Source organism: Citrus clementina, unplaced genomic scaffold (assembly GCF_000493195.1).
Source record: "Citrus clementina cultivar Clemenules unplaced genomic scaffold, Citrus_clementina_v1.0 scaffold_3, whole genome shotgun sequence".
Classification (NCBI taxonomy): domain Eukaryota; kingdom Viridiplantae; phylum Streptophyta; class Magnoliopsida; order Sapindales; family Rutaceae; genus Citrus; species Citrus x clementina.
The window spans coordinates 5,110,073-5,134,208 of NW_006262339.1; the positions used below are offsets into that span (position 1 = coordinate 5,110,073).

General features: G+C 34.1%; 3 protein-coding genes across 4 annotated transcripts; 2 read left to right on the top strand and 1 right to left on the bottom strand.

Annotated features, from left to right (window-relative positions):
* The first annotated feature begins 863 nt into the window (after window positions 1-863).
* LOC18047100 lies at window positions 864-2,974 on the top strand. The gene is made up of 6 exons (XM_024189811.1): window positions 864-1,018; window positions 1,097-1,133; window positions 1,232-1,464; window positions 1,663-1,699; window positions 1,790-2,058; window positions 2,180-2,974. Exons 3-6 carry the CDS (start codon window positions 1,384-1,386, stop codon window positions 2,654-2,656), a joined length of 864 nt encoding a protein of 287 aa, XP_024045579.1. The 5' UTR covers window positions 864-1,018; window positions 1,097-1,133; window positions 1,232-1,383; the 3' UTR covers window positions 2,657-2,974.
* A 1,250-nt stretch (window positions 2,975-4,224) lies between these two features.
* LOC18047101 (ubiquitin carboxyl-terminal hydrolase 3) lies at window positions 4,225-8,911 on the top strand. 2 transcript variants are annotated; one of them, XM_024189285.1, is made up of 11 exons: window positions 4,238-4,483; window positions 4,672-4,733; window positions 4,810-4,900; window positions 5,297-5,428; window positions 5,526-5,564; window positions 5,835-5,940; window positions 6,143-6,201; window positions 6,339-6,413; window positions 7,345-7,393; window positions 7,522-7,598; window positions 8,510-8,911. In XM_024189285.1, the coding sequence occupies exons 3-11, from the start codon at window positions 4,826-4,828 to the stop codon at window positions 8,594-8,596; spliced, it is 699 nt and encodes a 232-aa protein (XP_024045053.1). In that variant the 5' UTR covers window positions 4,238-4,483; window positions 4,672-4,733; window positions 4,810-4,825; the 3' UTR covers window positions 8,597-8,911. The 2 variants fall into 2 exon arrangements, with proteins under 2 accessions (XP_006440219.1, XP_024045053.1); XM_006440156.2 differs by having other exon boundaries at window positions 4,225-4,733.
* Window positions 8,912-10,737: 1,826 nt separating this feature from the next.
* Window positions 10,738-13,290, bottom strand: LOC18047102 (G-type lectin S-receptor-like serine/threonine-protein kinase LECRK3). The gene has a single exon (XM_006440157.2). It carries the CDS (start codon window positions 13,250-13,252, stop codon window positions 10,838-10,840), a length of 2,415 nt encoding a protein of 804 aa, XP_006440220.1. The 5' UTR covers window positions 13,253-13,290; the 3' UTR covers window positions 10,738-10,837.
* Between the last annotated feature and the right edge of the window lie 10,846 nt (window positions 13,291-24,136).

The following is a 24,136-nucleotide window of genomic DNA, read 5'->3' on the forward strand; positions in this document are numbered from 1 at the left end:
CATAAAAATTAAAAAAAATTATTAATTGACATTATAATTGATAAAATAAAATTATTAAATAAGAATTAAAAACATATTTATATATAATGGGGATTGAGGTGGGGAGTACAAAACCAAATCTCACCCCAATAAGAATTTTGGGATTATTTTTCCCTCACTCCCCACCCCATTCCTCAAAAATTATTCAAAATTTTTCTCATTTAGGGTGGGGCTCCATAGGGCCCCAAATTCATGAAGGATTTTGTCATCCCTATGCGAAAGTTAAGTATGGATGGTTGTTGTTCTCCAAGAACGCAAGCCTGATATAATTTTCCTTTTGGAAAAAAACCCCACAAAATTATAGGAGGCCCACAGCCCCTACCCATTCTATTTTGATGGGTACCTCACCGCCCGAATTGACTTTACACCGGATTTGACGAAAATATAGCGCCAATTTGCGCCCGCGAAATTCAAAAAAAAAAATAATAATAAACAAAAACATGTTGCTACCACCGACCACCGTTATCTTTCTGCTGGGAGGGAGAGAATATCCAAATCAACTCGGTTCTCAGGTACGGATAATTCTGCTGTTACATATTTCAATCATTATCATCTGCTTCCTGTTTGGTTCCTTAGAAAACGCAGGAAAATGAACGAATTAAAAGGCTATTTTCAAACTCCCCATAATTCCTTTATTTATCCATAAATACATATGACAATAGAAATTTCTGAACTCTATAATACGATCTTTATTGTCACAGATTCAAGGTTCCACAACTCCGCTATCGCTTCCTTCTGGTCAGTACAGTTCTTTTACATTTGGTTTTATTTTTATTTATTTTTGCTTTTGCTTCTTTGTTGTGAGGGGGGGGGGTTATCAGAGCCGCCAGATGTTAGAAACTGGTTCTTGAGCTATGAGTATGAATCCCCTGTATTGGGCACAACTGATGGATTCAAAGATCCTGTTACTAGAGATAGCGGATGTTTCGTTTCCAAAGAAAGCACCGAAGAGACAGAAAATCATCTTATCATCAGTGAGGTACTTGAAACCGAAGACATTTATTTAATGATGCATAAGGTTAGAGTCTCTTTTATCTAATTATTTTTATTGTGATAGATTCTGGATTCCTCATGCTTGCCCTCCCAGGTTTCTGGTATGAGTTGCTTCTTTTCATTGTTCATTTATGACGTTTGTTCGAATGTTCGATGGTTGCAAGAAGATGTGATTTTTTATTTTTTCTTGTTTTGTTAGAGCCCGCTGGCATCGGAAACTGGTTTTCAAGCTACGCTTATGAATCTTTTGTATTGGATACGAATGATGATGTTCAAGATTCTGTTTCTGAAGGAAGTGAATGTGAAAAAGGAGGGTCTCTTGTGGGAGAACGCCATAATGGACAAGAGAATATGGCTGCAACTAGAGAAATTGATGTTAAGAGTGATAGTTCTTTAGGAGATGATGAGCCTGACGAAAAGTCCTCAATTAAGGTAAAATTATGATTATATTTCTATGGCCTTTTTGGCATTCTTTTTCCTTTTCTGGCTTATGAATAAAAAGGTGTGTCCAACATTATCTCTTGTAACTAGACATTATTTATTTACTTTCACAACTATTTATAGCACAGCTGTAAAAGCCAGCTGCAAAGGGCTAAGTTTCTTATATCTAACACATTGATGTTGATTCAGATTTTGGATTCTCCTGATCCATCTACAGTCTTTACAGGTTAGTATCACTGACTTTGAAAATTCATATTTGGTCGTTCAGTAATTTTGCACAAGTAAATTTCCCCTTTTTCTTTTTAATTTGTGTTAGAACCTCCTGATGTCAAAAATTGGTTCTCAAGCTATGCATATGAATCTCCTGTATTGGGTACAAGTGATCAATTTGAAGATTCGCTTCATTTAGAAATGGAACCAGAGAAATTTGTTGTTGAAGATAGCGATTTAGAGACAGAAGAGAAATTGACCATAATTAGAAAAGTTAGAAGTGGAGATGAAAAGGTTGATGAGGAGAAAGAGCATTATAATTTCACAAGACATAATAGCTCTATTGAAGTTCGTGAGCAGAAACAGGTTTGTAAGGTACACCTTCTGTATCTGTCTATCTCCTTGTTCCAAAAGAAAATTAAAATTGTTATTAAGGAGGGAAAGCATTTCACATATTTGTGGAAGTCATATTTTAACGTTTGTGGTCGTGTTGCAGAGAATTGATAGGATTGGAGGGAAGAGAAGTTCGTCTTCTCAGAATAAGATACATTCAGATAAGACTTTTAAAGACATCTTGGAAGGTAAAGCACAGCAAAGCAATGTCACGAGTCCATCCAAAGACATTAGAGAACTAAGCTTTGATGATGAAGGTTCTATCTCCAAATTGGAGCTAAAATTGTCCCAGAAGCTTGTTCTGTGTCATGGAATCTCAATGGAATTTCAAGCAGTAAGAAGGATAAACCTCAAACAAACTCGTTCCATACGACTGACTTCAAAGAGAAGTTCATGGAAGAAGTTAGTCCTTTATCACCTACGAGTAACTCTAAGTTGGCTCAAGATTGTGGAGCTTCGCCTAGGAAACAAACTCATAGGAGGAATGACAAGGAAAATTATCAAAAAGGAATTGCAGAAAATGGTTTTGTTGCAACAAGGAAAAATGGGAGTACAAGAACAGCAAATGCAGATTCTTTGAAAATGTCCCAAGGGATTTTATTAGAGTGTTCAAGGAATAATAGAAGTGTTTCGCCTGCTGGTGAAAAGGTTGTTGATAGAAGAAAGGCATTGATAGAAACGACCAATTATCAGAACTCTGATGCTTTAGAGGTCACTGGAAAATGGAGGTGTCCCCAAAAGGGTAAGCCAAGCCTCGGTCCCCCTTTGAAGCAGCTTCGTCTTGAGCGATGGATTCATAGAGTATAGAACTCTTATCAGTGTTGGGAGAAGTCTTGGACGCTTAGGAGCGACTTAAGCTAATTGGTATTCAAATTCTAAAATAAGCAAGCAGGATCAAGTGCAGTCAACTAGTTAAGAGCATTCTTATGTTTTGCAATATTCGTTTGACGAGAAGGAATTTTTTTTTTTGAAAAAACTTTTCTAGTCTTTTTAGATGAGTATCAAAAATCTATTTTTAGAAACGATTTTATATGTTTTGAATTGTTCTTAGAAAAAAGATTTTGGGCATTGGATAGTTTTGCAAGACAAAAAAAGTTCAAACTTTTTTTTAAATAAAAACTACAAATCAAACTTGGACTCTATGCTGTTAAAGGCGTTTGAATTTATTTGCCTTAAATAGATCATATCTGAATACTTGAAACCTTGAAGGTATGTTTACAATTTTAGCATAACTGTTGTGGGATAAATTCTCATATTAAATATATATATATATATAAAACGAGCGCCTGAGTGATTTGAACTCTTTTAAGTTATGTCATGTAATAGTGATATAAGGTGGAATATTTTTATTCTATTATTTTTGTAAATTCACTGTATTTTAAAAAATAATTATAATAATTTCCTGTTATTTTTAAATATTTGACAATTAATATTGTTCACCCGCGGGCCAGATTCACAATCAAGAATTTAAATGAACTAATCGTTGTTATGGTAGTATATTAAAAGAATATATATGAAATAATCCTCTTATTATGCTATTGTATACCAACAACTAGCAAGCAATTACGCAAAAGCTTGTTCAATTTGAATGAAAATTGCTGGGAAAATTATAAATAGATATCACCTATTTTAATAATTATTTATTTCAAACCTTTTCATTTATGTTAAAAAAAAAAAGAGAGAGAAACGTTTCATTTTAAATAATATGGTATTTAGTACCTCGATGTCAATGATGGGATGAAATATACTTTCTAAAATAATTTTAACAACTCAACAAAGAAAATTTTTAATATAAAATAGCATCTCTTGTATCTTATTATATGTACATCTCAACCGATCATAAAAGTAAAGATTAAAAAATTTAATGGATGAGAAAATGTACACCTTAAACACCTCTAAAAACAAGAAATTTGGATATAATTAAATCTTATTTTGTTTAGTGTTTCTATACAAACTTTGGGACAGAATTTCTAGGTTAGCTAGCTACTATAAGGCCTTGCAATTTTTCAGTGAAAAGAGAACTAAGCGGACCCGTTATGATTCCACAAGCAGTTTGCAGCCCATAAAATTTAAAGCCCACGGCCCACGTTTCTGTGGCCGACTGTCTATCGCTCTATCAAAACTCTCCTCGTCGTCGTCGGTGTGCTCGCATGGGATCAATTTTGAGTCAACGATGAGTGCTTTAACGAAGCTAACAAAAACACTTGCACATCACTGCGTCAAAAAATCTAAAACCCATTGGTGCAAACCTTCGCAGCCACTTTTAAATTTATTAATCTCTGAAAATATTGTTAACATCAACACTTCTCGGTTTCATCAGTACCAAAGCCGTAGAACTCTCATTCTAGATTCCGCTTCCTCCGAATCGGTCCAGCTTCATGGGTGGCTTGAAGCTGTATATTTTGTGGTAGCCTAATTTTTATCATTGTCATCAACTATTATATTTCATTAATTTAACATCGGCCGCCGCTGACGTTGTATTGTTTATTTGTTTCAGTTTCATAATTTAGATTTAAACTTAACAATTATTATTATTATTTGTTCTTCCGTAAAAACTCGAACACCTGTGTCCTGACGGCTGGCGTTCGCTTCCAGCCATTTATAAATAAAGACGGGGTATTTTTGTCAGACCGATAATATTTCAGCAGAAATAAAAGGTACACGAAACCTATATAAAAGGAATAAGGAAGAGGAAACGACATTATTTTTTATTCGGTGTTTCTTCTGATCTAGCTAAAGAGAAAGCACAATGGCAGCAGTAGACGAGCGTCCTTCAGCTAAGAGGTGGCTTCCTCTTGAAGCTAATCCCGATGTCATGAACCAGGTATTATTCTACTTTTCTTTTCTTTTCTATTTTGTTGGTTTTCTCGTTTAGTTTATAGATCATCCGCTGTTTGTTCACTAAAGAAGAGAATTGAAATGAATTTTTGTATTATTGTTATTAATCGCATAACAATTTCGAAGAGTTTTTTTTATTTGGTCTTTCGGTTTTCCTTTCTATTTTTTTTTTTTAATTTGAAATTTGATAGATTCTGGAAGTTGTTTGAAAGACACCCTTTTTGTTTACTGAGAAAAATGAAAGAAAGTATCTATTGAACTGCTTATCTATGGTTATGAGTTGTTGCTTTTATTACTTAAAAAAAAAATGGCCACATAGAGGTTTATTCTGTTTGTGAAGAGTATTCTTAGTTTAGTTTACTTCATATTTTTTATTTTGTAGTTCCTTTGGGGCCTTGGTCTTCCAGCTGAGGAGGCAGAGTGCTATGATGTGTATGGCTTGGATGATGAGCTCTTGGCAATGGTTCCACAACCTGTTCTTGCCGTGCTGTTTCTTTATCCCTTACCTCCACAGGTCTGTTAAAACCAAATTTGTTTCTTTATACTTGGTATGCTTCACGAGTATATACTTGTTTGCTGATTTTTTTTTTTTCAAATTTTGATTTCTTCAGAGTGAAGAAGAAAGAAGGTTGCAGGACAATGACAAAAAGGTGGGTGTGAATGTGTGATGATAGGACGTAGTTACTTTTGCTTTATTATGCTGTTCTGGATCATAAATCATCTCTTTTTAATTATGAATACATACATATCATTTGCATCCTCTTTGTTATTTTTTGGTTATAAGTCTCTTGGTTTTCCTCTTATCATGGTTGATCAATTGTTTTTGTTTTCTAACTGAGCAAATGCAGCCGGTGTTGTTGTTCACTTCTATTTGTGGAGCACAACTTCACTCCACTTTCCTCATTTTTTTCTCTCTGTAGGAATCTAGCAAGAATGTTTATTTCATGAAGCAAACTGTTGGAAATGCTTGTGGAACAATTGGACTTCTTCATGCTGTTGGGAACGTCACTTCGGAAATCAAGTTTCGTAAGTTGTGCTTACTTTTCCTTTAATTAAGTGTTGCTAGTGTAGCAGTGGTGCTGGCAATACAAATACTTTAGAAATGCTAGTAATGCATGCAGCTTTTCTTGCATTCAAGGTACCTCTAAATGCTCATAGTTATCAGCCAAGTGCTTGTTTGTATTGTCATGTATATTGCTTCCCTTTACATTTTTTCTTGTTATTGCAGAAGATGATTCATTCTTCGATAAATTTTACAAGTCCACAGCGAACTTGGATCCACAAGAGGTGATTCATTCTTGGTTCTATTTCTGCTTTTCCTTTTTTCCCACCCCTAGAGTTATCTGTTGACTTTGAATAATATTGTTTATTGCCTCTCATTTCTCACTTCTAATTGCTATGAGTTTTTCATATTCTTTCTGCAGCGTGCAGCATTTCTTGAGAATGATAAGGAAATGGAAGTTGCTCATTCGGTAGCAGCTTCAGCTGGTGACACAGAGGTATTTACACATGCTTGTTTTCATTATAATCAGTAAGGACACTAGTACGGCATGAGAATATCAGCTAAAATTTGTTAATCATATGGCTGGGCATTACATCTTCATGAGAATATCAGCTAAAATTTGTTAATCATATGGTTGGGCATTACATCTTCGTGAGAATATAAGCTAAAATTTGTCTAAAATGTATTGCTTTTGTGACCAAATGGAAGCTTAGCTGTTAAATTAGACATTCTCATAAAGCTGGGATTTTGGAAGTGAAAATTGCTGATTCATATTTGTGGTGGTAGTGATTACAACCCTCATGCTTTTGTGTGTATAGGTTAATAATCCATGTGAGTGTGATTCTATATGAATTACGCATTATACTGAATTCTAAAGGACCCATTATAAATTCCCATGAGAAGCTGGCTCTAAGAAATATCTTATTGTTTTATTTGGCACTATCAAGTAAGGTTTGGGTGCTACAGTATACTATTGGATTGGACTGTAGGAGTCTTAATTGTAAAAATGTGATTTGTCGGGTCAAATTACTTTCTTAGCAGTTATTATATACAAGGTGACATGAAAAGTTGACCAGTGTTGATCGCCGTCTTTGTGAAGTTTCATGCTCAGCTTCAAAATGTAGATTTAAATGCACTGGACTGGTGGTTGAGGATATACTTTACTGGCTATAGAATGATTGATTCCCCCACCTCCCAAAAAAAAAAAAAAAAGTGGAATTAAGAGTTCGCCAATCAATATAATTTTTCCCCTAACTTTTTTTAAAAAAAAAATTAGTAAGAGTTCGTCAATCAATTTCTTTTTTTCCGTTTCCTTCTGTTTTTTCCTAATTATCAAATGATGTATAACATCGTAAGCTCCAATTAGTTTAATATCGTAAGTTGCAATTGGTTTATCTTCATTTGTCTTACCATTTTCTTATTTACAGGCTACCGATGACGTGAATGATCATTTTATCTGCTTCACCTGTGTGGATGGTACATGCTTCCTTTCGATAGTTGACTTATTTTTTTCCCTCTCATATTGATTAGCCAATGTTCAGCTGTTAACCAGCTTTTGAGAAATTCTATCTATGCTTTTGTATTTATCAAAATCTTCTATGTAGGGGAACTTTATGAACTTGATGGAGGGAAGTCGGGGCCAATATCCCATGGTGCTTCGTCTCCAAGCAGCTTATTGCTGGTATGGTAATTAGCATTATAAAACTGTGTATTTCTACCCTCTTTAGATTCTTAGATCCCAAAAGAAGCAAAAATAAAGAAATTCTTCAGTTTTGGATCTGAGAAAGAAAAAAATATAAGAAAATGAAAAGACATCAATAGTCTTAAGGTCATATTTAGTATTGAGGTTGGACAGCTGTATCTTAAAATCTTTAAGTGTTTGGGAAATACTAACTACTATGATTTTGAAGTTAAGTTGATTTGAATGATGAAAAATCGATAATATTTTTATTATTTTTGTCAAAATAATTATTTAAAAGTAAACATTACTACACACTATTAATTTTTATTTCATAACTATAGTTTTTTTTTTCTACAATAGCTGTGGTTTAAAAGCTGCGACACCTTAATACCAAACAAGGCTAAAACTAAGTGAACTTTTCTTTAAAGAAAAAGAAGAGAAGAAATATTGATTACTCTGTAGGGCTATCTCTGAAGCAAGTTTAGATCATCAATATCTTTGTTGGGCTAGGGTTAGAGTTGTTGCACAAGGTTGGGTTTGGTTTTGGGTTTCAAGTATAACAAATTTTATCCTGATTGGATAAGCATCTTTCTGTTTAATGAACTACAGTCAAGGAGGTTCAACTTGCTAATGTGTCTTTTCATCTTTAACCATAAGCAAAAAGTGAGCGTGCCTTGGTTGTAGCTCTTTTTTGGCAGTTTTCTGATATTGTATTTCACATGTACTTTACTCTGAAGTTTGATTATTGGGAGCTGCTACCTTACATGTAATGTAAGGTATAGTCTCTCACAAATTGAATTGTGGGTCTCATTTGGGCCCACAGCCTTGTGAGAGGCTGTACTTTACATTACATGTAAGGTAGCAAAATCCTTGATTATTAATATTATCTATTATTTATTTATTTTTTACAGGATGCAGCTAAAGTGATAAAGGGCATGATCCAGAAAAATCCTGAATCACTGAACTTCAATGTAATTGCCTTTTCGAAGAAAGCTTGAGGTGCATTTTAATGTTGAGAATCTGAGCTTATTCAGTTCCTGCAAATGATAAAGCTTCTTACTGCAGTTTTCAGTTTGTGCACATCCACATATGCGCAAACAAACTAGTTCAGTGATGGTTGTAGGTCGACTTAGGTGGCTTTACTTTCAGATGGTACAGCATGTTAATTCTGGTTGCTGTGTTTCAGTTTTAGAGCAGATTCATTTTACACCTTGGGAGTGCCAGCATGACTCTTAGCCCTACAATGCATGTTATGCTACATTTTCTGCTGATGTTAAATTTAAATGGGTGAACAAATTTGGATTTGGAAACAAGGCTTATCCTTTTCTCTACCGATTAAAACATCACCAAGATTATTAAGACCTTGTTTGGTATTGAGTGAGGTTTATGTGAGGGAAAAGAAAGAAAAAACAAAAGCATATAGCTATGAAGAAAAATAAAAGTTAAAAATATTTGGTAAATATAATTTCTAAGTAGTAGTTTTGACAACAAAAAAAAGAAGAAGCAAAGATATTAGTTTTTTTAATTTAGTTTTTAAACATCATAACGAGTGTTTATATTTAAGTTGCTGTAACTTAAAAGTGACAGGCCGTAGAGTGCCCACCATAATGAAACAAGGCTATTAAAAAAATAAAAATAAAAATCTTTTAAGTCGGATTCTTTTTCAATAGGGCAAAGCTAGTTTCTTCTTTCTTCTTCTTATCACATATACTCTGTTAGTAGGGTATCTAATTAGTCGAATTAACAAGACATTTTGTGGATGATATAAGTGATTCTCATGCAAGGATAACTGGAGTTTAGTTTATATATATATAAGAAATCAAAGTTATGAAACAGCAAAACAAAGGCCTAAATAAATATGGTGGTAATCCGTGAATTGTTTGGCAAAGAGGGTGAGGGAATCAGCTTCTAACTTCTTCCTAGTCTCTTTGGGCGTCTCACCTATCTCTGTATTTTTGCAACCGCGCTCAACAAGCTTATTTGCGAGTTTCAAGAGCTTGATTTCAATCTTGAGCTTCGGTTCAATCTCAACCATCCCCTTACCAGGCTTCCTGTTCACTCCAACCTTGGTATCTTTCTTTGGCTCCACCGAAAGCTTGTTGGCCTGCATGTTTTGGTATCCATTAGTCTCTGAAACTCTTCTTGCCCTACGACTTGGCAATCCCATGGCCATGCATCCAAAACAAGATAAAATCTATTTCTCCTAAGTTTAACCCTAATCAAATCGACTTAATAAACCCCTTTTTTTTTGTTTCCAAAGGTTTGATAAGACTTGTTTATATGTTGGAAGATAAGTGGTTCCCCGCCCAAATAGGATTCCCATAGTTAATGCGGGTTCCAACTCTGCGACAACCGGGTCGCTCATGAAATAAGGAAGATTCCCACTTCTTCCTTTGAAAGCACTCTTATTTACTACTCACCAGTTCCCCTTAGTGTTTTACTTTTCATAATATCTACGGCTGTCTTAACCTTAAACAAAGTTAACGAAAAATGTGAAAGTTAAATAATTTTCTGATATATTGTCAAGTGTATGCCCAAAAAAAAAAAACTATAATAGCAGACAACTTTAAAAATGAAAAAATACAAAATAATAATAAAAAAAAACAGCCTTTATTATATTTTTCATCTATCTCCGCAGCAAATATCAGCTCCTAATAACTATAGAGGTGGCACCGACCTCCATCCCTGGGTAAATATTGTAGTGTACATAATGTGAATACTGTAGCTTAATGTGGTAGATTTTCTAGAAATTATAAATTTTAACACTGTTAATATTTTTTAAAAGAATTTTATAAAAACTAACATTTTCCAAGCATCTACATTTCCTATTATATGAATTTTGTCTGTGTGTGTATGGTAAAGATTAGTATTCTGTTAACTTTTTATAACTAGATGGGACATGACATTATGAAAACATTAGGACGAGGTAATAAAAGTTGATTTCTACTAGAGGGAAAGTGACAATCTCGGTAAATAATTAAAATTATGTATTCTCACTTTTCATTTCTTTCTTTTTTTTTCAGCTGAAAATTGCTTTGAGGTTAAACATCAAGTGATTTTAAAATGAAACTTCCATTTTTTATTATAGCCTTTTTTTCTTTTTTTGAAATCCTATCAATATATAAAACTTAAACAAGCTAATAACAATCCCCCCAACTGGTTTATGATACAGAACAAATGTGCCATAAACGTTTACAAATAAAATTATAGTAAAATGCACTTGCTAGTTAGTAGTGGCTTCAGCTTTCAATTAACTGCAGTGAATGAAGTGGGGGCATTGGGGGATTAGGAACTTCCAGATAACCTTCTAACATTTGCACGATCATCTTTGTTGTAGGCCTTTTTAGTGGATCTTCTTGAACGCACCACAGTGCTGTCATCAACCATTTACACACCCTTGATTTGTCAGCCATAGCTGCTTTATCATTGTCAACCAAAACATCTAGTCTTCCTTCAACATAGCAGTCATAAGCCCAATCTGTTAGTATTGCACTTCTTTCTTCCTCCAGTTCCATCTCCACACTTCTCCTACAGCAAATGATTTCCAATAACACAACACCGAAACTGTAAACATCCACTTTGGCCGAGACAGGTACATTCTTGAACCATTCTGGAGCCACATATCCTCGAGTTCCTCTGATCACGGTGCGCGTTCGAGACTGATCAGAGAGTAACAGCTTGGATAATCCGAAGTCAGAAATTTTTGCAGTGAAATCTTGGTCTAGAAGTATGTTTTGAGGCTTTATGTCACAGTGGATGATGGGAATATTGCATTCTTCGTGCAAGTACAGAAGCCCTCTTGCAATCTCCAGGGAAATCCTGACTCTTAGACTCCAGTCAGGTCTTGGACTTGCAAAAAGTAGGTTAGCCAAGGTGCCATTCCCCATGAATTCATATACTAAAAGCCGGTTAAGACCTTCGTCACAGAATCCAAGTAGCTGGACAAGATTCTTGTGATGTGTTCTGCCGATTGCCCTCACTTCAGTTTTGAATTCCCTTTCCCTTTCTTGTGCCAACTTGTCCAATTTCTTGACTGCTACAGCATTTCCTGAAGCGGATTTGAGGACACCTTTGTAGACTATGCCAAAAGAACCCCTCCCTAGTTCGTCCTCGAACCCATTTGTTGCTTCATTGAGTTCAGCGAGCGAAAAGAAACGCAAATTTGTTTCGGAAATACTTGAACGTTGGCCCTTGTTTCCATCTTTTCTCTTGCGCCACACAAAGACGAGAAGAGATATTGCCAGTATCAAAAGTCCATTGAAGAATACAGAGCTACCTAATAGAAGTGTTCCTAGTAAGATTGGCATTCCTTTCTTGCCACAAGTATTGCCATCAAAATCAACAGGAAAACCTCCTTTCCTTACTTTGATGAGAGCTTTTGTAAATCCTGTTCCTGCATTGTCATAGGCCCCAAGGGAAAGGGGGAATCTCTTCTTCCAACATCGTCTAGCATTATTATATATGGCAACAGCACACAAGCAATCATGCAAGCAAGATGTTTCACACTCTGTTTGATCATAAGGTTCCAACCTTTCATAATCTCCAAAAGGCCAATTTACATCAACGAGTTCCCTTATTTCATACAACTCTTCTGCATTTCTAGATCCATGATCTGGTCCACAGCCTTGCCAGTAATTTGGCTTGCAACCACTAAATATGTTAGTTGGATCCACAAATAAATACCCTGGAGGGCATTCACAAAAAGGTCTCCCATTTTGAAGTAAGCAGTAGCTATTGAAGCCACAGGCACCACTACCGAACTCATCAGATATAGAAGTGCAAATGTTGTTAGGAAGACGTTGTATAGTAAACCAGCTTTGGTTAGGAGCAGAATTCTTTGGATAAGCATATTCTGTGAATACTCCATCAAAATCCAATGTTGCTCGAAAATAGTGGTCCGCAATAGGAGATAGTCTATTCCATTGTGGCAATTGAACAATTTGACCATTATTTTTTTTTATGTATATGTCAGCTGACTCATTAAAAACCAGCTGATGACCAGACTCAGAAGAATTAGCGCTGTTAGTATCACTGGTATAATAACTTTTGTATTGGAATGGGGTTGGCCAGGCCACAGGAATGAGCAGAAGGCTTCCATTTGAAAAATGGAGCTCAAATCTGCCTTTGGAGAAGTTGGTTTCTGTAAGCCTGGAAACCAACACGCTACCCAAATCTAATATTTGGGTGGGCAAGATGGTGTCTGTTGGACTTTTAAAACTCTGCCAAGCGTAATCGGAATTGTTACCAGAGGCTATAAGCACAAAATTACCTGTATCAAGCATGGCAGCATCGGATACAATTTTGTTGCGCTTTTCATCCCATATTGCTTGGCCTCCAGGAACTTTAAGCTGAAGGCCGGTGGCAGTAAGTTCAAGTGTTGATCCTCTGGGAGCTAGGACTGGGTGGTTGTCTTCATTGGCGTGCCAAATGATGGTTCTTTCAGGTATTTTGTTGAACCAGATGGCAAGCAAGAAAAGATCCGAACTGTTGTTTAGTTGGCGAAATCCGAAAGCAAAATCCCTTGAAGGTGAAATCCATGAAGAGTTGTTGCTGGTGCTTGATAGAGTTGAACCCAAAGGTATGTTGGCAGCGGATAAAAATGGTAGCAGTGGAAGAGAAAGCAAGATAAGACAAGAGAGAGCCAAAGAATCCATGGCAGGTCGTTATTGCAATTGCAAAGAAGGGTTGCATTTACTATAAGAAGATGGTGCTTTGTTATTAGTCAATTACACGCACTTTTAAGCCACTAAACTTTAGCCGAATTCATACCACACAATTGTAAAGTCATGGGTTTGAATCTGTTTAATTTTTTTTCTCAATTTAAGTGAAAACAGTTTTTTTTTTTTAATTTAAGTGAAGTAAATATTTCTCGAATACTAAAAAGGATAAAAATTTAAACAATTTTCATAAGAATTGATATAAACTAACCCTATAAATAATTTGATTTATAAATATAAATTATAATCTCATATAATATGAGTTATACTCTTAAATAATAATTTCATGTAATAAAAAAAATTACATACACTTTGTTTGATATTTGCAATTGAAAAATGTGGTTCACTTGAGTCACTTCGTGAAACAGTTAATTCGTGAAACAACGTAATCATGTTTGTTTTGGGGAATTGCTCATTATACGTATACGAATGAAACACGTAAAATTTTTCATTTCATAGTCTTCTTGCAGGAAATTTGATGGAACTATCAAAGTCAATGGTCATGACTGGCTGCCCCCTCTCTACATGATGGCTAAATCAATTAGTGTAGATATCACAGCATTAATTCAGTTCGATTCCAAATCCCCAATTAGTTCTAAATTAATTTTTAGATTGTTTTTGGGAGATCTAAAAGAGATTTTAAAATTTTAAAAGTTAATTTTAGTATTTTATAATTTATTTTTGAAATTACCTTTGATAAGATCATCTCATCCTATAGTAAATTTGGAGAAGTAGTTTTATATATTATAAAAATTTAAAATTATTCTTATTAATTAAAAAATAAAATTATTAATTTTAAAGAGATTATTATTATTATAAACTAAGGTAAAAAAATAAATTACTAATATAAACTATATACTTTAATTTTTAATTATTATATATTAACAATACAAAATGTTTTTTATATATATTTAAAAATATGTAAATAAATTTTATTCAACATAATGTCTAGTTTATTTATTTATATTCTCACAATAATTTAACCATAAGATTTATTAAAATACTTTTAAAAATAAATTTTATCAAATATTTAATTAATCTCTTAATAATAAATTATTTTTACAGCACTATTAAAAATAATTATTTCAAAAGTTACAATATCACCAGTTTCAAAAAAAAAACAATTCACAATATCACCAAACTGCTCCAAAAGTCTTCGTACACATCCCGACGTTTTTTTTTGGGGGGGGGGGGGGGGGAAATAATTGGGCATATGCGGGTCCCACATGCACAAATCAAAAAAGAAAGTTGGCCTTTTGGATTCACGGCCTCTTGATTTTTCAGTCGGAAACCAGATCGATTGCCAACCAAGATTCATTTACATGTTTATAGAATCAGATTATTATTATTATTCAGACCCAAAAAAAAAAAGATTATTATTATTATTATTATTATTATTATTATTATTTTGGCAATAAACTTTTCTTCAGAGCCCACCCCCAGAAAAAAAAAAAAAGTTAGCTTTGATGCATATTCAATACGCACCCTGATAATGTTTTAGATGCAACTACAATCTTACTAGTTTAAAGTGGTCTAGATGAAGCACCTTGAACAAGGCTAAAATCAGAGCAGGATTTCAGAGGAATAAACGATTGAGCATCGATGACACAACTCCTCCCTGAAAATGTTAAGGTTTGTGTGCAGCTTTTGTTACTTTCTTTGATTCTTTCGCAATAGCATAAGTGGCCAGCAGCCAAGAAACTCCTTCATCAGATGCTCTAATGACTAATATCATCATTTTACAAAACCGAAATCACCGGGATAGTTTATGAACTTAGGGTGCGTTTGGGATTGAGGTTGCACTAAAATATTTAGTAAATATTAACTACTGTAGTTTGGAAGTTATGTTAATATATTTTTTCACTTGTATCTAGGGATGGCAACGGGAATGGGAGGGGAGGGGACCAATCTCCCCGTACCCATCTCCGATATTTTGCGTATGTCCATGTCCCCGTCAGAATTATTTGAGAGAATCCACATTTCCTCCCCGAATAATAACAGGAAATCCTCGAGGGTCCCCGATCCCTGAATAACTAATACAATTTTTTTTTTCGATTTTGAGTTAATCATATTAAAATAAAAAATTCAAATAAAAGTAAAGTTCGAAATATATCTTACATTAATATCCATTACAAAAGTCACATACATTAAATTAGTAAATAACGCAGCATGCAAATGATACAAACTTCTTTTACAAACTATCATGAACAAATTAATAGTCTAATACAAAATTGTTACAAATAAAATCGAATTTATATTCAAAATTAACTTTTTCAATGGTGGCATGGACACTTTATAAATGTGGATTATTCTCTTTACAACACAATAGTTAAATCGGAGCAAATCAAGAGCAAATATTAGATTAGATTAAATTAGATATTAAAATTATGATTCGCTGTGGGTAATTATAACATCTAAAAATAAATAAAAAAATAGATTTAAGTTTAAAATATTTAAAGAATATTAAAATTAAAAAATTTTGGGCTAATAGAATCTACTCGGTCTTTTTAATGTCCTAAATAAAAATTTAGGACTTTAATTAGTTAATTAGGCCTAAAAGTTTAATAATATAAATATTTTGATATTTTTTATTTTTACCAATATTTATAATTTTATAATTTAAATTTTATTATTTATTTACTAGTAATTTAAAATAAATTAAATTAAATTAAAAATTAAAATGGGAAAATGGGGAGGGGATGAGGATGGGGATTCCACCTCATCCCCGTCCCCTCCCCGAATAAGAAATTGGGTAAAAAAATTTTTCCGTCTCTTTCCTGAATAAGAAATTGGGTATGAAATTATCCTTATACCCTCCCCGAATGGGGAAAATCCCCGAGGGTACCCGTCTCCGTGAGGATTTTTGTCATCCCTACTTGTATCATGAAAAATCTTTTATATTTTTAATAATTTTATTAAAATTATTATTTAAAATTTATATGTACTACATATTACTAACTTTTATTTCATAATTATAATTTTTTTTCTACAGCAACTACTCTGTAAAACCTCAATCCCAAGCACACCATTAACCTACCTCTCCAAACCGCCATGTTGCCCAGCACCTTGACAGAAAGAATAACTTCACGTCCATAAATTAAAACAAGCTTCTTAATTTGGTAATGGGTAAAATATAATACCAGATACACAAGGCAGAGAAGTCGGCGACCTTCATAATTTCGCAAGCTTTGTCTCGAAAAGTTGTCCTTTCTTTATTGAAACCGTAGACAACTATCGTCTTTATTTTTATTATTTATATGACGTGTCGCCTTAGTTCTCTCCTACAGACGTTCTGTCGTCAAATCTATGGACCGACATCATCATCGTTACGACGATTCGTCTGATTGATTTTAAAATAGACGTCTTGTCGTCTATCCCCTCTGTTCACCTAATGTTAAAATTTCATCTATTTAAAATTTTTATCATTTGTACACTATGTTTTAATTTTAATTAATTAATTACAAGGCAAATTTTTAATTACACATTGTTTTATCTTCGGCTGCCTCTCAAAGAAAAGTGTGCTTGTCATCAAAGATAATGCAAAATGTTAAGGAAGCTCACTGTACAAAGTAAAAGAAGGAGAAGCTAAAGCTGACAAAGATTAAAAAGTCTATGATGTCACATGATAGTAGGCAAAGTGACAGCTCAACTGCCAGCTCAGCATAAATTGTTGAATTTGTTATTATTCATTATGTACACTTAAGTATTGTTTGTTTTTTAGTCTGAAATTTTAATTTAACTTTTTTTAGATATTTATTTATTTTAGATTGTTTGTCTTTTAACTTATCACTTATTGTCAGACAATTTTATATGAATCGAAAAATTAGAAAAAGTCAACTTTTATCTAAAGTTTAAATGGAAAATTTTAATTTCAAATCTCAAAAATACCCTTAACAATTCATGTATTTCCAATATTATGTATAAACTAATATTTTTTTATTATTCTTGAAGTTATTTTTTTAATTGCTTTTATTTTTTATTCACATAATAACATTAACTAAACTGAAATATTGAACAAATCAAATTATGTTTATTGTGATGAATAAAAAATAAAACAAAGTATTAACTTTCTCATAAAAGTTGATGTTATAATTACATCTTTTATTACAAAATTAAATTAAGATCAATAATGATAGATCTTTTTAAAGCTACCAAACTAATCAACCTGTGAAAATTATAAATTGTGAAGAACAAATATATGCACCACTTAAAAGGATATATATGTCAAATTACGAGCTTTTAAATTTTTCTCTTCAAATGTTGAAAAAAAAAAGTCATTCGAATATCTTTATTCAAAACCTATTCAAATTTCAACTAAATTCAGACCTATTTAAATTTCAGATAAAACAACAAACGCAACCTTAGTTGAAACTTAGCTCGTATTAATCATTTTAGTTAGTTATGAATTAGTTACAATAATGATGCCTAAGCAGTAAGTATATGTAATACCCCACACCCGATTATTTTTTACTCTCCACCTATATAAATTGAGCGTGATTAAAAGTTCAAGTAGTCGGATGTATTTTCATCACGGGGACCGGTATAAGTTTAATTTGTATTAAGTTTAAGTGGAAAAAAAAAGGGAAATTTACGAAAATAACCATAAATATTTTGTTATTTATGCAACTAATCCTCTGAACTTTTTTCTATCAACATTAGCCAAACACAAGCCTTTCTCCCTAAATTACCCTTCTTTACAGACCAAAACTAATCGGCATCGTGGCATGAGTTATTTTCAAACTTATTGATCTGAGTCGGAGGATGAATCTGATGACAGGGTGCCTGTCGCACCAAAACTTGAAGTTGTTCATGATGATGTTTGTGATTCGTCGGAAACGGTGGCGTTTTGGCCGGAAATTTGAGATAAGTTGTAACTGTTTGGTGATGCTTAGATTCCGGCGATGGGTTGGTCGATCGGAGGTGGGGAATAACGAAAGAGGTTGAGCTCGTGGAGAGGAGTGGATTGATTACGGTGGTGCTGGCTAAATCGCGGCGGAAACCGGTGAATGACGGAACGGTTGGCGCGGCTGTTTTGGTTGTTTTTCCGGCGATCTGTGGCTAATCAACGGTGTCCGATGCTTGGGGTTTGATGGCCGGCAATTTATGATCCGTTTAGTGGTGGTTGCGTCCGGATCGGTGACGGAAAACGAGAGCCGGCAACCTTGGACGGTGGCCGCGGGCTGAAGCTTTTGTTTCTGTTCTGTTTCGGTTTTTTTTTTTTTTAAATAATGAAGCTAAACGGAAGAAAACAAAAAGGTGAAAGGAAAAGTAATCTCTCACCCGCGTCGAAGTCGAGAAAAGTTAGAAGCAATTTGGGCACGAAGATTATGGAAGGAAAAGTAATCTCTCACCCGATGGATTTGCAGGTGAAAGCATTAATAATAATAATGCTGATAGAATACAACTTGACAAATTTTCCATCTTAAAATCATGCAACAAGCCGCAAAAGATTAGATTTTTTTTAAAAAAAAAAATCAAGCTTTTTGGCCACAGAACAAGTTTTTTGGGGGAGAGATGAAGGAGGGGTATTTTGGTCTCAAAAGTTATTTTATGGCTAATGTTGATAGAAATATTTTTGAGGGGTTAAGATGAAAAAAATCAAAACTTTAATGGTTATTACTGTAAATTTCCCAAAAAAAAAAGAAAGAAAAAGAAATCGGGTTTTATATATGGAAATGGGGGAAACTATTTTTGATTTACAAAGAAAGAGGGAGAAGGCACGAGAGAGAGAGAGAGTGTGTTTGACCCGGTTTGACCCGCAACCCGACCCGGAACCCGCGACCGTGACCCGGCATTTTCTCCCGATTCCGGCCACCTCACCGGCCGTGCTTGGTACCGATTTGAAGCTTGAGAGATGAGCTACGTATCCATGCCGTCCTTGCCGCCGGAAATCGATCGGAAAGTCACCGATCAAAGCTTTGAAGTACTGCGGAATCGCCGGCTCGATTTGCCGTGATTTCGTCGGTTTCCGGTGAAGCTATCACTTGGGTTTTGTTCCTTACCTTTCCCTCTGCCATTTCCGACTAACCACTGACGCCGGGGACGTCGTTTTGCCGTTGATTGGCCATTGATGGTTTCACGACTTTGGGAGCTCGATTTGTCGCCGTTGCCGCGCGTGGGAGGTCACGGCCACCACCATTGGACTCAGCGTGGCTTGAACTATTAGACCTAAGCTTTCCGTCGCCGTCGGATGAATTCCGGTGACCGTTGACCGGCAAGGGTATTTTGGTAATTTCACAGTCTAAGGGTAATTTTGTAATTTCAGATTTTGTGGGTATTTTGGTAATTGTTGTAATTGAGGATAAAGTTGGTAATTTATGATTTTGAGGTTAATTTGGTAATTTTGATATGAGGGTATTTTGGTAATATTGAATTCAAGGGTAATTCGGTAAGTTCATAAACTTGAGGGTGAATTTGTAATTTGTGGAATCAGTGGATAATTTGATAATTTTAGGTTAAGGCAGTGAGATAATTTGAGATTACAAGGGTAATTCAGTAATTTAAGTGTTAAGGACATTTTGGTAAATTTACGCTCCGAGGGTAATTTCGTAATTTCTGCCATTGTGGTTAATTATGTGATCTGAATTGAGGACAATTTAGTAATTGAAGATTCTGAAGATAATTTGGTAAAATAATGATGTTGGGGGCATTTTGGTAATTTTGGCATGTAGGGGTATTTCGGTAATTTTGTGCATGCGGAATAGTTTATTGTTGATAGATATTCGTTTCGAGAATTATTATGTAAGATTAGTTGTATTTCAAATTTACGGAGAATGATTATGGCGTTTCCTTGATTAGGAGGATCCGCGAACGAGAATCAACCCGCAAACGTTGTCGACACCGAGTCTGGACATTGTCACTGTGAGTGGAATATACGAAACCTATTTTTAGAGTTAATTATGATAGTAAAGCGTGTTTGCGGAATAAGTATTTTAATTGTTCTGATTTAATGATTTCTTGAAATGGATTTAATGTGATTTCCTCGAAATGGATTTTATTCACGTGTTGATATTATATTAAAATGTTTGGTTAATGATTTTGCGTATCGATTGTAAATAAAGAGTGATATTATTTGAAAGCTAAGAAAAGTGGATTCAAATGTGGTATGATTTAAAATATGATAAAGAGGTATGTGAATATGAGTACAGTGATTGTTTTTGAAATCATTAGATAGTACCCTTCCCCTCCAGATACAGTGATATAAATGATATGAGATGAGAGGCTTTTGAGGCCCGTCTGAACACACATAGAGGCTTTGGGCCGTGTGCTTGGGCGCTTTTGCCTTTTGGGGGCATATGCATGCGGTATGATGATTATAGTGATACAGTTATTGAGATACAGTGATACAGATATGGCCTACAGATAGTTATTGAGATACAGTGATACAGATATGGGATACAGATCAGTTATTGAGATACAGTGATACAGATATGGGATACAGATCAGTTATTGAGATACAGAGATACGGTGATACAGATATGAGATATAGACAGTTGAGATACAGATGAGATATAGGCCTTTGGGGCCCGTCTGAGTACACACAGAGGCTTTGGGCCGTGTGCTTGGGCGCTATTGTCCTTTGGGGATTAGATTATGCATGCACAGATATAATGAGATATGAAATAGTATTTCCTTGTCTATCTGTGTAGCTCCGGGGTGTGACGTTACCCAGATAATACGTCATTGCCCGTCCGTTGAGGTTCGGATATGACGAGATTATTTCCCTGGGTACTTGTTTGATGATAGTTTTGGTATTCAGTATTTGATATGATAAGTATTATGTTTCCATCGATTTTATGCAGATTTATGTAATATAGTATTTCAGTGACTGATTTGAATTAAATAAGTTTATATAAGTTCTTATGATATTCTGATGAAATTGATTTGAGAAATTGATTTGGGAAAGATTAAATCATTTTAAAAGAATTGATTTTCCAAAATTTCTATCCACTCACTGAGTTCACTGAGTTTTATACTCATTCCACTTTTATTATATTTTCTCCCCCCCCACAGGAGAATTGCAGGTACATCAGTCGACTCAGTAACGAATGTTAGTTTTGAAATTGTGACCACGTGATGGTGTTAGGAGTCGCAGATTTAATAATTTTGATTTTTGGATATTGTGAGTTGTGTTTATTTATTATATTTTGTAATTAAGGATAACCATTGATTTGGGTGATGTTTGATATGTTGACTTGAGAAGTCGGTTGTGGAGGATGGAAGAATATTGAATTATTTTAGGAGTATTGTTTTGTAAATTGCAGGTTGGGAATGTTTTATTTATAAGGGAGATTCTGCCAAAATTTTTATAGAATTCTTAGATTTCGTTAATAGTATCGATTCGATTTTACGAGTTTAGATAGACTCGCCCTGGGGGTGCGGGGCGAGTCGTTTCAGTTGGTATCAGAGCATGGTTTTAGATTCTGTAGATTTTACTGTCGTAAATAGAATAAGTTTTATTGTTATTGTTAGGGCCACAGCGTCCTCGCTGTGCACACTGTTCAAGAGGCACCCGACAGGGCTCCGCTCTGATACCATCTGTCAAGACCCGGCCCAAGTCCACTAGAATATTGTCCGCTTTGGGCCGTAGCCCGCACGGTTTTATTTCCAGGGAAGCCCATACTACCCCAAAAGGCCTCCTAGCAACTCAGGACTTGTCCCCCCTTATAGCCCAGGTTTCACCTCCGTGCTTTGTCAAAGTGGGATCTCTCAGTATAAATTGATGTAATTGTAACATTTTGTTTTAAGCAATAAAACTAAGAAATCTGGAACATTCTCTGAGATATTTTTTGAGCCACCAAACAACTCCATTTCTGTTTCTTTCACAAAAGATCCGCGAAGTATGCTGGCTTAATGCTTTGAGCTACTCCTATGACACTATTTTGATTGTTCTGTACTGCCGCCCAAACGGAGCATCTAAATTTCCCAAACTCATTATCTAATAAACTCCTAAACAACAACTAAAACTAATAAATTTTTGTTCCAATGCTAAGCTGAGATTTTTATATATATATTTTTTTCATGCACGTCCACAAATGCGTAATTAAGATTTAATACATGTTATATTTTTTTCCAATAACTACCAACCATAGTATTAACAAAGCAATAAGGTTTTTGTCGTTCTTGGAGTATTGTGTCTTATCCCTTTAATTCTTTCCACATGGGCAGCCTATTATCGTGACTGTTGAAGTACATATGTGATTGAATGGAAAAAAGACAGTATCCCATAAGCATCCAAGATTTGCACAGAGCTAAGCTCAATCTTAAATTCAAATCAAAACTCGCACCACTTCTTTGAGAATGAAGGAGCAAGAAAAATAGTCCTAATATAGCGCCCAAAAATTACCAAAAAAATGAGATAAGAGAGACGATGATTTTTTCTCTTTGCTATAACATTTTCTGCCAAACCGACTAGGAGTATTTTTTACTTTATTTTATTATCTAAAATTTACATTAAAGACTCTGTCTTTAACATCTGACTTAAGTTTTTGAGGATTATTGAGAGTTACAACACTGGCACACTTTACAATTACGACTACGTTATCGTGTTACAATTATAATTTTGTTCTTTGAAGCCGAAATTTAGCATCAACATAATTGATTAAGGAACTAGAATTTGCATCTTCAATTTAAACATAAAATTTAAGTTAACACATATATCTACCGTATATTAAAAGTAATGTGTTTTCAATTGAAAATAAGTAGAATTGGTGAGCAGGGGTGGCTCAATCATATTTTAGACCCTAGGCAAATTGTTTTAATTAGGCCTTCCAAAAACTTTGAGGTAAAATGTATGTATTAATTTTATTAAAATTTTATTTATTTAAAATTAGTTTCTCTAGCTTTTGAGATGCATAATTATTAATCAAATTTTTATATTCTAATTTTCCTAACATATCTTTCTCAATAGACAATATAGTTAACATATTTAATCTTTCATATGATATATTTGATCTTAAATAAGCTTTTATCAATGGCTCCTTTTTGAGATTAAACTAACTTTTCTATTCTTCTCTTGTTTTTGAAGTTTTTTGTATCCTAATGCATATTTTTTTAGTAGACATTTTTTTTAGTGAAACAAAAGTAATTAAGCAAACAATTATGCTAGATAATTACAAGAAAACAACCTATGAACACAATAATACTTTTAAAAAGAAACAAAAACAACTGAATAACATAATTAATTAATAAGAGAATGGAAAGATAGAACCTAGAAATTTGAGAACTTTACTTTGTTGTATTGAGCCTTTGAGCAGCAGTGAATGATAAGTGAATAGTAAAATAATTGATTTTTTTTAAAGTGAAAAGTAGGGTAGAGAAAGTAGTTTTTTCACCAAAGCAATGAAGGTTTCATGTAATTTTTTTTATTGGAAAAAGATATTAATGGATAATAATTTTAAAAAAAATGTGGCCTTTATAGAGTTTTAGATGAAATATATGGAAGAAATAAATGGGATTAAAATTCTTAATTATAATGTTAAAATGTGACTTTGTAAGGATTTAGTAGTTTGTTTATGGAAAATATAAAAAAAAATAATATAAAAAAAAAATAAATAACTATAATTTAGGAATAAAATTAGGGACATTCATCTATAGTGGGGCTCTAGACAACCGCCTAAGTTGCCTAGAGAAAGAGCCGCCTATACTGGTGAGTTTACTAAAAAGTAAAAATGGGTTGAGAAAGAGAGTTTACATCTAGCTTCCGTCGAACCAAAATCCTAATAATAACGTTGCAAAGTTTCACTAAGAACCTGTCACATGTGAGTGTGGTTAAAATATAGTTGCAAGAACAGCTGATGTGGCAGCCAACTGCGCCAAAGT

What these genes read in the sequence shown, in the direction of transcription:
- LOC18047100 (XM_024189811.1), top strand. Translation starts at nt 1,384, where the DNA reads ATGGCTGCAACTAGAGAAATTGATGTTAAGAGTGATAGTTCTTTAGGA. An exon ending in ACGAAAAGTCCTCAATTAAG is followed by an intron (nt 1,465 to 1,662) that starts GTAAAATTATGA and finishes ATGTTGATTCAG; the next exon opens with ATTTTGGATTCTCCTGATCC. An exon ending in AGCAGAAACAGGTTTGTAAG is followed by an intron (nt 2,059 to 2,179) that starts GTACACCTTCTG and finishes GTCGTGTTGCAG; the next exon opens with AGAATTGATAGGATTGGAGG.
- LOC18047101 (XM_006440156.2), top strand. Translation starts at nt 4,826, where the DNA reads ATGGCAGCAGTAGACGAGCGTCCTTCAGCTAAGAGGTGGCTTCCTCTT. An exon ending in TGCAGGACAATGACAAAAAG is followed by an intron (nt 5,565 to 5,834) that starts GTGGGTGTGAAT and finishes TTCTCTCTGTAG; the next exon opens with GAATCTAGCAAGAATGTTTA. An exon ending in CTCCAAGCAGCTTATTGCTG is followed by an intron (nt 7,599 to 8,509) that starts GTATGGTAATTA and finishes TATTTTTTACAG; the next exon opens with GATGCAGCTAAAGTGATAAA.
- LOC18047102 (XM_006440157.2), bottom strand. Translation starts at nt 13,252, where the DNA reads ATGGATTCTTTGGCTCTCTCTTGTCTTATCTTGCTTTCTCTTCCACTG.